The sequence below is a fragment of the Cygnus olor genome, chromosome 1 (genome assembly GCF_009769625.2).
Source record: "Cygnus olor isolate bCygOlo1 chromosome 1, bCygOlo1.pri.v2, whole genome shotgun sequence".
NCBI lineage: Eukaryota > Metazoa > Chordata > Aves > Anseriformes > Anatidae > Cygnus > Cygnus olor.
Genome location: NC_049169.1, coordinates 45,335,996 through 45,348,747, shown reverse-complemented (window position 1 = coordinate 45,348,747; position 12,752 = coordinate 45,335,996). Strand labels below are relative to the sequence as shown.

The following is a 12,752-nucleotide window of genomic DNA, read 5'->3' as shown; positions in this document are numbered from 1 at the left end:
ATAGGTTTGTTGGTGTGTTGTTGTTGTTTGGTTGGTTTTTTTCATGTGTTACAAGAAGAAACCAAAGGGAAATTGTTACTGAAATTGTTTTGCACTGAGAGAATAGCTTGGTATTATACTACTAAATACTACTTCTAGTGCCTGCATCAGTCTTTGTTATTCCAAGCAGTATGCAAACATACGTTAACTGAGGGTCTGTACCCAAAGAACTGTTAGTCTATGCAGGGAAGAAAAGAGTTTTCCTAGTGAAGAGTTGAGATACCGAGGTGAAGAATAAATTTCTTGTTCCAATAAAATTATTGGGAATCTTTTCATTAGGGCCAAGCAACATTTGAGGTGAGTTGCCACAGGGACTATACAGGCAGCATACAGCGATGCTAATTGAAGTCTTGCTTCCTAGATCCAGAGCCGAGGCCCTAACTATTAATTCACCTTTCTTCTTTCCATGGTGGTTTGTGGTAGGAATAATTTCTGATATGAATTACCACAGTGGAACAGTGGGAGCTTCTAACTACTGTAACAGTGAAAGCACTGATTATCACAGCCTAAAAATAGCAGTGAGAGCACTGGAGAAAGAGGAGATTCCTGCCCTCTGCCAGCGTGTGGAGGAACAGGGGTCCTTTTCCTGCTGCCTATATGAGGATTCCTATCCTCCCAGTATTTTTTTCCTATAGCAAGAGATCAGTTGTAGTGTGTGAGCTGCGACGTCTTTGCTATGGGAGTCTGCCTATCCAGTAAGAATATAAGAAGAATATAAGTTAAGAAGTCCATGCAGGGGATTGGAAACATGATCTGTTCTCTTTATCTCTAGCTCCATGTGCTGACTTTCACTGTGAACCTGTTACTGAAGGGCCTTACTACCAGGCTGAGTGCTGGCGATTTGGACCCCTGCCTAGATACCCTGATTGAGGTAAAAGCTATTCAAGATTGAAGGAAACATCATCATGAAATGCATGGGGGAGAAGGAGGCAGGAGAAGGTTGTATGTAGATTGCCTCAGACTTGGTGGCAAACAGGGCTGATTGTGCTTGTACAGCAAAGGGAAGAGACTCTGGGACTGTTTCCTGAGCCCTGCATCTTGGGAGGGAGGTTGGTTCAAGATTAAGACACTTAACTGTGTTTCCCAGTGGTTTAGATGGCTGAGCAATAGTAAACATATCTAGTCAGTGCAGTCCATGGATCTCAGCTGGCCACCCAGAAAAGGGTTTATTTGCATGTCTTGGTCTGACTGGAATCCCAGTTCTTGTATCGCAGTGCCACAGAAGGGTGTGAAAACAGCTTCCCCATCTGGTGTGCTCAGCCTGGTGCCTCTTATATTGACAGAGGAAAGATGGGCATGATTCATGGGCAACCTGGAGAACTGGGCTTTCTGAAGTTGGAGAAAAATAGCGTGGTTGTGCTGTTACTGGGAGAATCTGGCTCTGTTTTTCTGCTCCTCTCATCGATTTCTCTTGGCTGCTTTCCAAAGATTTTCAACCAGGAGCTGTTTGGGGATGTAGCTGAAGAGAAGGAAGTGAAGGGAATTGTCTCCAAGGTCATGGAAGCACGCAAGAACAAGAGTTACGATTCCTATGAAATTCTTGGAAAGTACATAGGAAAGGGCCAGGTGACAAAATTGATTCTGCCACTGAAAGAGGTAAGAAAAGGCAGCCAGAGTCTTGCTTTCCTTTGAGTACTCTCAGTTCTGTATGGTCTAGAAGAAACTCTAAAGCCTCCAAGTGACTACTGTGACATTACCTACATAATCTCACTATGGCTCCCCGTTTTTCTTGTGGAAGGCAGTATGCACCCAGCTCATAAAATGGAATCATAAAATGATGTCTAGGGCATCAGTGGTACTGTGGGAAGCTTTCCCCCGCTAGAAGGGGAAACATCCCACTGTGTGTGCTCCGTGTCTTCTCCTTCTGCCAACTTTTGTTAATGCTGTTTACTCTGAGGCTTCAAAGACTTGCAAAAGGATACTTTGTGACTGGATCCCTTGCACATGAAGGAAATGTCACCAAAATGCATTAAGACTCTGTGTGGAATAATTGCCTTTACAGAGATGCAATTTTTTGAGTGGGGTGCAAACCCATGCAAAAATGGAGCTCTGTTTGGTCATGAGCTCTGGTGTGTCTCGGGGGTGACAGGTGAACTGTCTGGAGTCTAAGAAGAGGCTGGAAAGAAAAAAGGAGAGATGCTGGGGCAGAGCTGATGCGATAGGAGAGCTTGGGGCTTTAGGCAGCAGGTGATAGAGGAGTTGCTCTAGCTCTTCCTATGATTTCTGAATTCAGGTGGCAGACCACTGCCCCTCCTGACTCTCATGTTGCTGCCTTTGTAGATTCTGGAGAGCACTACAAGCTTGAAGATAGTCCGGAAGGTGCATGAGACACTGCGTCACATCATGGCAGGGCTGATCTTCAACTCAGACATGAATGCAGAATATCTCCTCCTCCTCAGTCATGGTCTCATCAGTGAAAACTTGCCTCTACTCACTGAAAAGGCAAAGTAAGTTCCAGTTTACCCAGCTGGTCTGTTAATGGCTTGGAGGTTTGCTTGCAGAAATGACAGCTCTCAAAGCCAACAAATAGAATGATTGAGGGTTTCCTTCTTTTCATGTGCCCTTTGTTTTTGATGTAAGCTAATTTGGGCAGCCAGAGGGCAGGGAGAGAGCTTAGAAATGGAAGTTATCACTTCCTGAACTAATGGAAGTCTGTTCTTGCAAGTGCTCACGGTCTTGAGTAAGGCTCTCTTACCACCTGGCAAGAGGATGTAAATGTTTGGATGTAGGTACAGGTGATGGTGTCAGGATGGAGCTACAAACTAGCATATAAAAGGTGATTGAGGCCTTGGACATTTTCATGGTGTCAGGAACAAGAGAAACTCTGGCTTGTTACTTTATTGCTTCAGGCGGTATAACCATCAGATTTCCTCTCCATTTGGTGGTGTCACTGCTCAGAACGGGTTTGGGCATCTTGCCTTTCCCCTGTGTTACGTAGGCTGGCTTGCACTAGGATCTGACAGTTGTTTGCAGACTTCCCGTAGCAGTTTTTAAAAGCTATCAGAAAATTCAGTAAGGCATTGGTAAATCATGCAGTGAACGTATTTGCTTGAAGGAATTACCAAGGTTCTGTCTTGTTGGCTGAGCAGAAAATACTGGAGAAGTTACACAAATCAATGTGCATCTGTTATCTCTGTAATAGTGACGTTGCTCTCAAGTCTGAGTGTCCCGTCTGTCACGTTGCTCTCAAATTCAGTTCAGTTCACTCTGTTCACAGATCTGCTTTTACTTGCTCTGTGGGTAGCAGCTGAGCACAGTCCAGCTCTTTCTGCTCCCAACAGCAAGTTTGTTGTGGAGAGGGTAGAAATCTGAATTTTCACCTTTGCTCTACACTGTTTTTCAGAAAAAAAGTTGTCCCTCCTCCAGATCCTCGGCTGCAACCAGAAAGCTGCCTGCTGCTCCCACCCACTCCTACGAGAGGAGGGCAGAAAGCACCCATCAGCAGAAGGACAAACATGCTTATCTTGGTTGATGCAGGACTTAGGGTAAGGATTTCCTCAAATACAAAGAGAAAGCTTTGAGATTCAAATTTTTGTTAAGAGTATCCAAAAGAAGGTATTCGATACGTTGTATAAAAACGCAGCCACTTGTCTTAATTTTGTTTTGCATAGGATAACTCCACTGATGCCTCTTAGAGAGCTATAAAAAGTGCTTAGCCTGTTGCAGATATTTTAATGGGATATGGCCTAAATTCTACTATAACCCAAAGCAACATGGGACTTTACTTGACTTATTTGAGTCCCTGTCTGAGATGAATGTCCTGTGTTTTCTGTGCCAGCTGCTACACATGAGTCTGAAGAGGTCCAAAATAAATTCTTCGGACGAGCATGTTTTGGAAATGTTAGACCCCTTTGTTCAGCTGCTCATAAACTGCCTGAAATCCATGGATGTCAAGGTACAGTTCTGGCTGGAGTCTGTCTCTTCTGCTATAAGAAGGGTCCTGCCCCCAGACGTCATGTTGCAGTTGATCTGCAAGAGCAGAGAAAGGCATCCCACTTTCAAACCTAATTTCACAGGTGTACAGTTAAACAAGTCAAGGACGATATCCCAAGGGGGAGGAGGGATTGTGACTGATGGAGGACTGAATGCTTTGCCCCTAGTGCTGCTAGTTGAAGTGTGGACAAGTTCTCCTGGAGCATGTTCATACAAGTACTTTGCAGACCATCTGTGAGGAGCTTCATGAGGTCCTGTGGCTGCACAGAACAGTATTGTCACTGCCATGGTTTCCTTTGATCCAACTCTTAAAATCTTTATTCCCAGCACCACAGATAGCCTCCTAGGGTTTGAGTAAGCATTAGGAGGGAAAATATTAAAGCCCATGTTTCCTGGGAATGGAAGACATGCATCAGACACCGAGATACCCGGAGCAGGGCTTTCAGGTGACCTGGGATTTTGCCAGAGCAACTCCTGTGCCTTGAAGGTACCTCTGCTTCAGAAGACTTCCTGCCATCTGCTGTGAATCAGCACTGTGTTAATGCCTTTACCTAGTAAAATCAGTTAGAGAATTAGGGAGTGGCAGATAGCATTCTTAGAACTGAAAACCCCTTTGTTTTGCATATGAATGTTTTGAAAGATAGCTAATTCCCTTTTACCACAGTTGCAGATAGTTTGACGACATTTGTAAGCAGAGAGAGACGTGTTCTTTCAGTGCCATTGTACCCACATGCTGACCTTTGACTCTTTCTTACAGGTGATAACTGGTGCTCTGCAGTCCTTAGTATGGATTTTAAAGTTCCCTTTGCCTTCTGTCAATACAAATCTGGAATCACTAATCAAGCAGCTTTTCCTCTTGCTGAAAGAATTTGCCAAGACAGGAGTAGCCAAAGGCCAAAATTTCCACTTGGTTGTGAACTGTTTCAAAGTAAGTCAGAGCCAGGTCTGCTCACTTCTACTTTAGGATTAACTTTGTAGAATGAGACTTTTTCCACTGGAGATCCTTCCTGCAACTGGTCCTGGAGAGTTCGTCTGGAGACTCCAAGGAAGTGGGAAATGTATTCTTGCTCTGATTCTTTCCCAAGTCCGGAGTTATAGAAAGTTACCCCTTTGGAGCTGTGCTCCAGTGTTTTATAGAAACGTATTTGCCTTCTTTATTCCCTGTAAGAGTGTCACGTTACCACCCTGTCTTCTGAGAGATACCAGTTTTGTGCCTGAGTAGCTTGCTTTTAACATGATTCATTGGACTGAACCCTCATACCTGAAGTGAGACAAGGAAAGAGAGCAATTAATAGTAGTGATAACTACTGTTACCCGGTGCGCTGTATTCCTTGAGATGTCTTCTAAATGCATTCCTGAATTAATTACAGCTTCATTATCATAGGGGAAACTGAGTAATTCATGCTGAGTCCTAGTGCCAATATGATTTTTTCTCTTCCTGTCTGCGTTCCTGTGTAATGGCTCATGTCTGTGAGCATCCCCACTCATTTCAAGGACTGAATATGTGTATTTCCTTGTATTCATTTTTTGTCTCAAAATTGCCAGCTGAAATCAAAATGATGAGAACAGTGTTAGCTGCATGTTTCAGAGCACCAGTTTGTCCTTTCAAACCCAAGTCTTATAAATAGAGTCAGATTTTGAGGTGGGCGTATATTTTATGGCACTGTGTGTGTATTGACAATGTGCAATTTGATTTTGCAGTCTGTAACAATACTTGTGAAGAATGCAAAGAGCCATATAACAAGCAAACAGCTCCAAGTGTTGCTGGGCTTTGCTGAAGAGGACATCTATGATTCATCACGCCAAGCCACAGCCTTTGGCCTTCTCAAGGTATTTCTATGGAACAAGTGTATGGGTTTTGTGAGCCACTGGAATGGTAGGGGTTTTAGCTTTTGATGGAAGTTTATAAGATCTTGTTAGGAACAGGCCACAGAATGCCATTAAAGTTCTCTGTTATAGAAGAAGAAGAAAAAATCTTTCCTGTTTGAGTTGTAGTCACTGTTTAAAGTTGTTGGGGAGGCTTTTTTATATACGTGGTGTGTATGAGCATGCATTTGGGTGGCAGAATGTTTTTGCTAAAGAATTCACGTCCATAACCATTAGACCAGATATTCTGTGTCCTCCAAAAGAAGCAGATATGGATTTGCAAGCCACCTTTTTTACCTTTTGTGTGTGTTTTTATTTTTTATTTTTTTAAAAAAAGTTCCTCTGGCTACGTTTGAAGATGTGCAAAAGTCAGTGTTAATGTACCGCCTGATACCAGGGTAATCCCAGGTTATAATGCTGTATGTCACGCCGTGCAAACAAAATTACATGACTCCAACTGTGCTGTCACATTTTCAGGCTATTCTATCCAGGAAGCTGATTGTCCCTGAAATTGATGATGTGATGCAGAAGGTTGCCCAGCTGGCCATCACGGGCCAGAGTGAGCCGGTGCGAGTCCAGTGCAGGCAGGTGGGTAGAAAGAGAAGTCTCTCCTGTTACTTTACTTACAGCAGTCTAACAGGCTAGAGGGTTTAATGTGGCCATTGCAGCTCTCACATAGGTGTGCTTTAGCTCGACTGAATCCCCAGCCCTGTTTCTCCATCTTCCTAATCCTTGTCCCCTTGTTACCTGGCTGGTTTTACTGCTTGTGACTGATCCGTAGCAGAACTGCAGACTGCTTGCCTGTAGTGAAACTGCTTGCCATGGGCATACCTTCAGTGAGCTGCTCAACAGCAGTGACACAGTCCCTCCTTCAAAGGCTTTTAGGCCCATGTAACTAAGAATCATGCCTTACTGTGTCCTAGCAGAAGAAAGTTTGCTACAAACCACAGTTCCTTCCCACTACTTCTTCCTTCTTTCTAAGCTGAGAGCAACCAAAAGATGGACTTGGTTGCTTCATTTCAAGCATTGAAAAGCAGGAGCTGTGCATAGCCAAGTAGAGCTTTTCCATAGTTATTAGATGGATTTTGAAGGATGCTGAATTTCTATTAGCAGATGCCTGGGCAAGTCACAGCAATACTCTGAAGTCTGATCTGGCAGTTGTCAAACACCTGTAGATCCTGTCCCAGGATTGGAGCTTGAGAGCAGCTGATCCCTTGTGGAATAAGAACTGGCATGTGCAGAAGGAAGGGTTTATTCTCATAAACGTACTGCTCCATAACTGGATTTTCCTTGTAACCTCCTTACGTGCTTTTCCAAGTGTTTCTTGGTAACCCCTTTCTGTTGTTTTGTTTTGTTTTCAAGATTTACTTGAAATATATTCTGGACTACCCCCTTGGTGACAAGCTGAAACCCAATTTGGATTTCATGCTCGCGCAGCTGGAGTGAGTTTATATTCCGCACATCTCTTTCTCTCAGTACAGAACCCTGTTGCTTTATATATGACTTCAGTAGCCTTCGTGTGTGCTGTTCGTGAGGAGGAGTGGGTGTGCTTGGAGTCTTGATTTTCCTACCTATAAAACACTTCCCCTTTTTCAGAGGTGGATGTTTGAGAAATAAAGCAATTATCTCTTCGCTGTTTCACAGCTGGTTTTGTTGCTGTTTATCTATGCAAGCAAAGGTGCTGTTGTTTACTTAGTGTTTAACCAGCTGCACTGCTTGTGAACCAGGTGAACTAGAAAATCCAGAAAGAGTAAGGGAAAGTGCATTTATCTGACTGCTGTCCCTTGGCAATGGTCTCAACTGCAGCTGCAGGCACAGTTGAGGCCTACTGCACCAGTTCAGCTGGAGCAATGTTCCTGAAACCTCCTTCCAAGCACAACCCCTCCTTTGCTCAAGGTGACAGTAGTTTCCTGTGCCCCCCAGCACCATAGCACAGTGCTGTTGTGTTGACCCAGGTTCACTGGAGCCCTTTTTGCCCTCCCTGCCTCCATGTGCCCAATCTCTAGCAGATGGAGCTGAGTAGCCTGCTTGCTTCTCTTCTCCTCAGTATCAGACCAGGTTAAGGAGCTGTTGTAAAAAGATCCCTGCCAGTGTGTGTCAGTAGCATTGGCCATTTTTGTAAATTGTTAGCGACGTGATAGAGTGTTAACCCAGCCCTAACTGTTAACCGTTTCCTCACAGTTATGAGTATGAAACTGGAAGGGAGTCTGCGCTGGAGATGATTGCGTACCTCCTTGACATGTTCCCACAGGTAATGACCGCCTCTTGGTACCAAGCATCAAGCGTTTGATTCTTTTCAGCTGTTTGCAGTAACAGCATTTTCAGAGCAGTTTATTTTGGGAGCTCTTAGCAGTTCATATTATCTTTTATCATGAGCAGGATGTTCACTTATCTCCAAAAAAGCTGGCTTTGCTCCAGAAGAGAAATGACGTGCTGGAAAGTCTGCAGTACTTCTGTATCTAATGTGCTCAGTCTGCAAGTAAAATAAAGCTCTGTCAGCAAGAGCTTGGATAAACTTAATGGTGATTTATGCCAGGAAAAAACACATCCAGTTAAGGAAATGGGGTATGAATAGAAAGCGAATTCTAGAGCTTTCTTACCATGATTTTTTCTTTTAACGTTTATGAGGGATATTGTTGACTGAAGTGGTATGTGATGTGCAATATCAGTTTCGTTGGCCTGACTGGAGAGGGAGGACCTCTCAGTAGGGTGGATCAAAGTGAAAGCTTGAAGAATAGCTGTGCATCTATGCAGGATAACATACACGAAATGCTAAGCTGCCTTGATGCTTTGCAGCTGGAGTTTGAGCTTATAGGAGACTAAGAGAAGTGCAATCAAGCAACAATATCGGAGGAAGGAAGAGAAATTCTGCACAGTAAGCTGTGCCTCTCCACCCCCGATTAGATTTAGTATCTTGTTCCAAGCAACGCTATAAGGTAGCAAAGCACTGCTGTCTCTGCAAGAGAAGGGCCTTTGGGCCTGTTTGCTGCAGTGCTTAGAAATTTGTGCCCGTTTCAATGTGAGTTAGTTGTGAAAAGGCCCCTTAGTATTTGACACTCAAGTTGCATCCCAGGGACACGTTAGCAAGTTGGCATCAGAGGAAGGATGGGGCTGCTGTGCACTCCCTGCGAGCTCCAACAGCTGGACCATCCTCTCCTTTCCGTTCACCTGCCTTAACGTGGACTCCACTTGGGGCTGGCACTGGTCCTATATGCTGTGCAACAAATACCTCTCTTTTCCCCTTTAAGTGCCAGAAGCTCCTGGGGGATGTACAGCTGACTGACGGTTGTTTCTTTCTAGGAGCTCCTCCACAAATACTGCGGGCTGTTTTTTCTCTCCCTCTGCATGACGATGATAAACGATGACTCGGCCAAATGCAAAAAGATGGCAGCTCTGACGTGTAAATCTCTGCTCACTAAGATAAACAACAATAAACAAGACCTGATGTTTTCGCTGGTCACAGAGTGGTTTCACAGCAAGAAGGTATTCTTTGGTCTTTTTGTTGACTGGGTAAATAGACTGGGGGGACTGAGTGAGATTAAGGCAAGTGGGATTGCTAATGCCAGGTGTGGTGGATTGGTGGGTTCAGTTATGCCCGATTTAAGAGTTTTAGGAAAGGAGCATGGGCAAGAATCATCTTGGAATAAAAGTTATTTAAAGCTGTGCTCAACACCGTACTTCTTGCTAGCAAGGAAAAAGAGAGAAATAAAGATTTGTATAGCTACAGAAATGTAGAGAACAGCCACTGCTGTAGGTCAGCCTACAGAGTTCACAGCTGCATTGCACTGCATTCCAACAGCCCCACTTGGGACAGGTATTTCACCAGCTGTAGCCTCTGCTCAGGTTAAAGGTTGGAGCAAATTCCTTAAAGCTCTTCTGATCCTAGTAATTGACTGTTCATGCTCTCTTAGCCCAGATTTGTTTTGCTCTGTTCCTAGCAGCTGGACGGTGGCAAACCTAGTCTTACAGACCTCCAATTTTGATCTGGGTGCCTGGCTGCGTAGTTATTCTCAAACAGGACTCGGGTGCTGTCTCTCCGCACTAGTGGAGCGAGTGTTCTTTAATATTTCATCCTTTTCATCTCTATTATGTTCAGTTCTTGGTTATAGCTGTGAGCTGCCCATTGCGTTGTGAAGAACCAATGAATGCAAAGTAGTCTCCAGAGCTCTGCAGCTGGGAACTGGGCTAGAAACAGCCTTTTGGCGTTCAGCTTTAGGGTGCTTTTCCAGGGACAGCATGTCCTGCCAGGTGCTTCTGTCCTTAGCTGGCAGCATTGCCTTTTTCTATAGTACTCTGAAAATGACCTCTTCAGATGCTGTTGCTACAAGCAAAAATAGGAGCTGTTACCAGCTCACAGGAGCTGCAAGATTTGATTACCAAGAAGTGTTATTCTTTCCATTGGCAGAGCTTGCACAGGAGGTTGGCTGCCCAGGCATGTGGTTTGTTTGTGGAAGTGGAGGGAGTCATGTTTGAACGACGCCTTGAAGCTGTCCTCACCTTGATTGAAAAAGAAATCAACCCAGTTCAATTTGAAGATGTAAGTCTTTTTACCTTGTGTGAGGATTGGGGAAGGAAAATGTAAGGAGGGAAGAAGTGCAGGAGAGATTTAACCATTGAACCTTCTGATTGGGACTGAGGAAAGATACAAAGCACACACATTTGTCCTGAAGGGCATGTCATTGACCTAGAACCATATTTTGTCTGTAAGCCCAAATTTCATGTCGTGTCACAGCACAAGGAGCAAAGCAACTTTGCAAAGCCACCTGGCCTGAGCCTGCAGCCATGCTATGTAGCCTGCAGGCATACTTCTTGCTCCAGCCTCTATCAAGGCTTCCGCCTCTGTGGGTGGAAGGGGTTCTTGAGACAACCCTTGAGTCATAGGTTTTTGGTTTTTTAACCTGTTTGACTCGGTAGGTTGACAGCATGTAGCAGGGTGTATGTCCAGGTAGCTTTCCCTGCTTGTGCGGTCTTCACTGCAGTGACGGGAGAGAAGGGACTTGTGGTTTTTGTTTGAAGTGAAGTTAAAAACCACCATCAGAAAGAGTGGCAGAATGCATACATCGCACTGGGATGGGTTCGAATCTAGGTAGTCATAAAAGAGCCATGCTGACAATATCTGGTTAACTGGGAAACAGGTCTCATAGGTGCAGAGATCTGTGTAAACACGGAAGGTCAGCAGTGCATCACTTGTGACTGACTGCTTTGTTGAGTGTTATCTACACTTTAACTTCCAAAGGAATTCCCTTCCTGTACTTCAGACCATGGCTTTGTTTTACTGAATGTCTTTATGTGCACATGATTACCTCAGAACAAGGCTGCCTCAGATTGGCATGGCATGTGATGATCCCGGAGGAATCCCAGTCACTGCACCTGGGGAGCTGCCATGTATGTAACTGATGCGCCTGGTCACCACGCTGAACAAGAGAGGAGCCTGGGGGTGCGTAGATCGGCAGGAGATGAGAATATCTGCAGTGATGAGAAATCCTCTGTAATCGCCCCCTGTGCTGCGACATGTGGGTGACGCACTGGCGAGCTGCATCAAGCCAGCCGGTGATGGCAAGTGTGGTCAGAACCTGGAGGGAACGGAGTAAAAGAGCATTGTCCTAGCAGTGCGGGGCCTCCTGGCTGACGGAGGGAAATCTCAGCTCAGCTCGGCTCTAGGAATGAGAATCAAATGTGTGCAAATACATCTATAGGCATAACTGAAATATGTCGTGTGCATAATTCCCTGCATTTGGAAGCCAAAGGGTTTGTTTAGTGGTACCTGTGTAAAACAGAGAGGAATGACTGTAATAATCTCCTGCAGAGGTTCAGTCTCCAGAGGAAATACTTCAAGGGAGCTTCTTCCCTTCAGTTTATTACAGCAATTGGATAGAAGTCAGTCCTCTGTTTCTTTGCGGAGTTGATCTGAAATTTGTCTAGTAGGGTAAATAAGCACCATCTTCAAGTCCTTGTAAGCATATTTCTGGTCTTGTTGATTTTATTAGATAACTGAAGAGGAGGAGGAGAAGGCTGCAGATAGGCTGCTGTTCAGCTTTCTTGTGCTGGTAACAAAGCTAATCTCAGAGTGCAGCTTGATTCAGTTAACCAAGCATGGAGATCTTGTCAGCAATATCTGGGGTAAGTATCAAGAATTATTATGGGTTACAAGGAAGATCACTGGTGTGCCATGCGTTTCTTTACACCCCAATATAAGCAACTGAACTCTGTCATACACGGTTTGCATGCTGCAAAATGCATGGCAGCTACTGGGCAGAGAAAGAGCAGATTTTAACAGAAAAAAGTTACATAGTTGATGGAAACCATATGTCCTTTTGTCTCAGTTGCTGGGAAGTATTCCCCGTTATCCCAAGAGCAGGTACTTGTAAAGTATTGCATTTTTGACCATAATTACAGCTTCTTTGATGAAAACTTTCAGCTCTTCTGGGAAGAGATTTCCTTGATGAGATCATACATACCAGCCAGCAAGCGATGACGTGGTAATGGCACTGTAAATACTGTGTGCCTGCCAGGATGTTAAGGCCTGGAGGTCAATGATTCATGAAGTTTCCATGTGAGTGAGATTTTACAATGTCAGGCTGGCTTATTATCATTTTGTTGTCTAGTTTTCAGTTGCTGATATCAGAAGGAGTGTTTCTGGCTGGATTATGTCTTCAGAGAGTTCAGCCTGCCAGGTGCCTTTACTGAGATACGAGGAAACCCTTGTAAATCCTGGGTTGCTTACTGAGGTGCAGCTTGCACAAAGGCAAGACAAGAGGGCAGCTCCGTTCACCTCTCGGAAACATCAGCAGCCTCCTTCCAGCAGTTAGATCTGACCATCTGGTGCAGGGCCAGCCCACCCGAGTCACACAGCAGGAAGTCCTGAGCTGTGATGCTGAGCCCATGAGGGGACTGTAGCTGCTGCAGAAACATGA

The 12,752-nt window shown here is 44.7% G+C and overlaps 1 protein-coding gene across 1 annotated transcript in view; it reads left to right on the top strand.

The window, feature by feature from the left end:
• UTP20 (UTP20 small subunit processome component) overlaps nucleotides 1-12,752 on the top strand; it is a 64,582-nt gene that overhangs the window by 46,270 nt on the left and 5,560 nt on the right. The window contains exons 44-56 of the mRNA XM_040556158.1: nucleotides 812-910; nucleotides 1,468-1,635; nucleotides 2,320-2,486; nucleotides 3,383-3,524; nucleotides 3,818-3,934; nucleotides 4,730-4,900; nucleotides 5,674-5,802; nucleotides 6,316-6,426; nucleotides 7,201-7,280; nucleotides 8,020-8,089; nucleotides 9,139-9,321; nucleotides 10,244-10,375; nucleotides 11,826-11,958. Coding sequence (XP_040412092.1) covers nucleotides 812-910; nucleotides 1,468-1,635; nucleotides 2,320-2,486; nucleotides 3,383-3,524; nucleotides 3,818-3,934; nucleotides 4,730-4,900; nucleotides 5,674-5,802; nucleotides 6,316-6,426; nucleotides 7,201-7,280; nucleotides 8,020-8,089; nucleotides 9,139-9,321; nucleotides 10,244-10,375; nucleotides 11,826-11,958 — 1,702 coding nt within the window. The remainder of the gene's footprint in view (nucleotides 1-811; nucleotides 911-1,467; nucleotides 1,636-2,319; nucleotides 2,487-3,382; nucleotides 3,525-3,817; nucleotides 3,935-4,729; nucleotides 4,901-5,673; nucleotides 5,803-6,315; nucleotides 6,427-7,200; nucleotides 7,281-8,019; nucleotides 8,090-9,138; nucleotides 9,322-10,243; nucleotides 10,376-11,825; nucleotides 11,959-12,752) is intronic.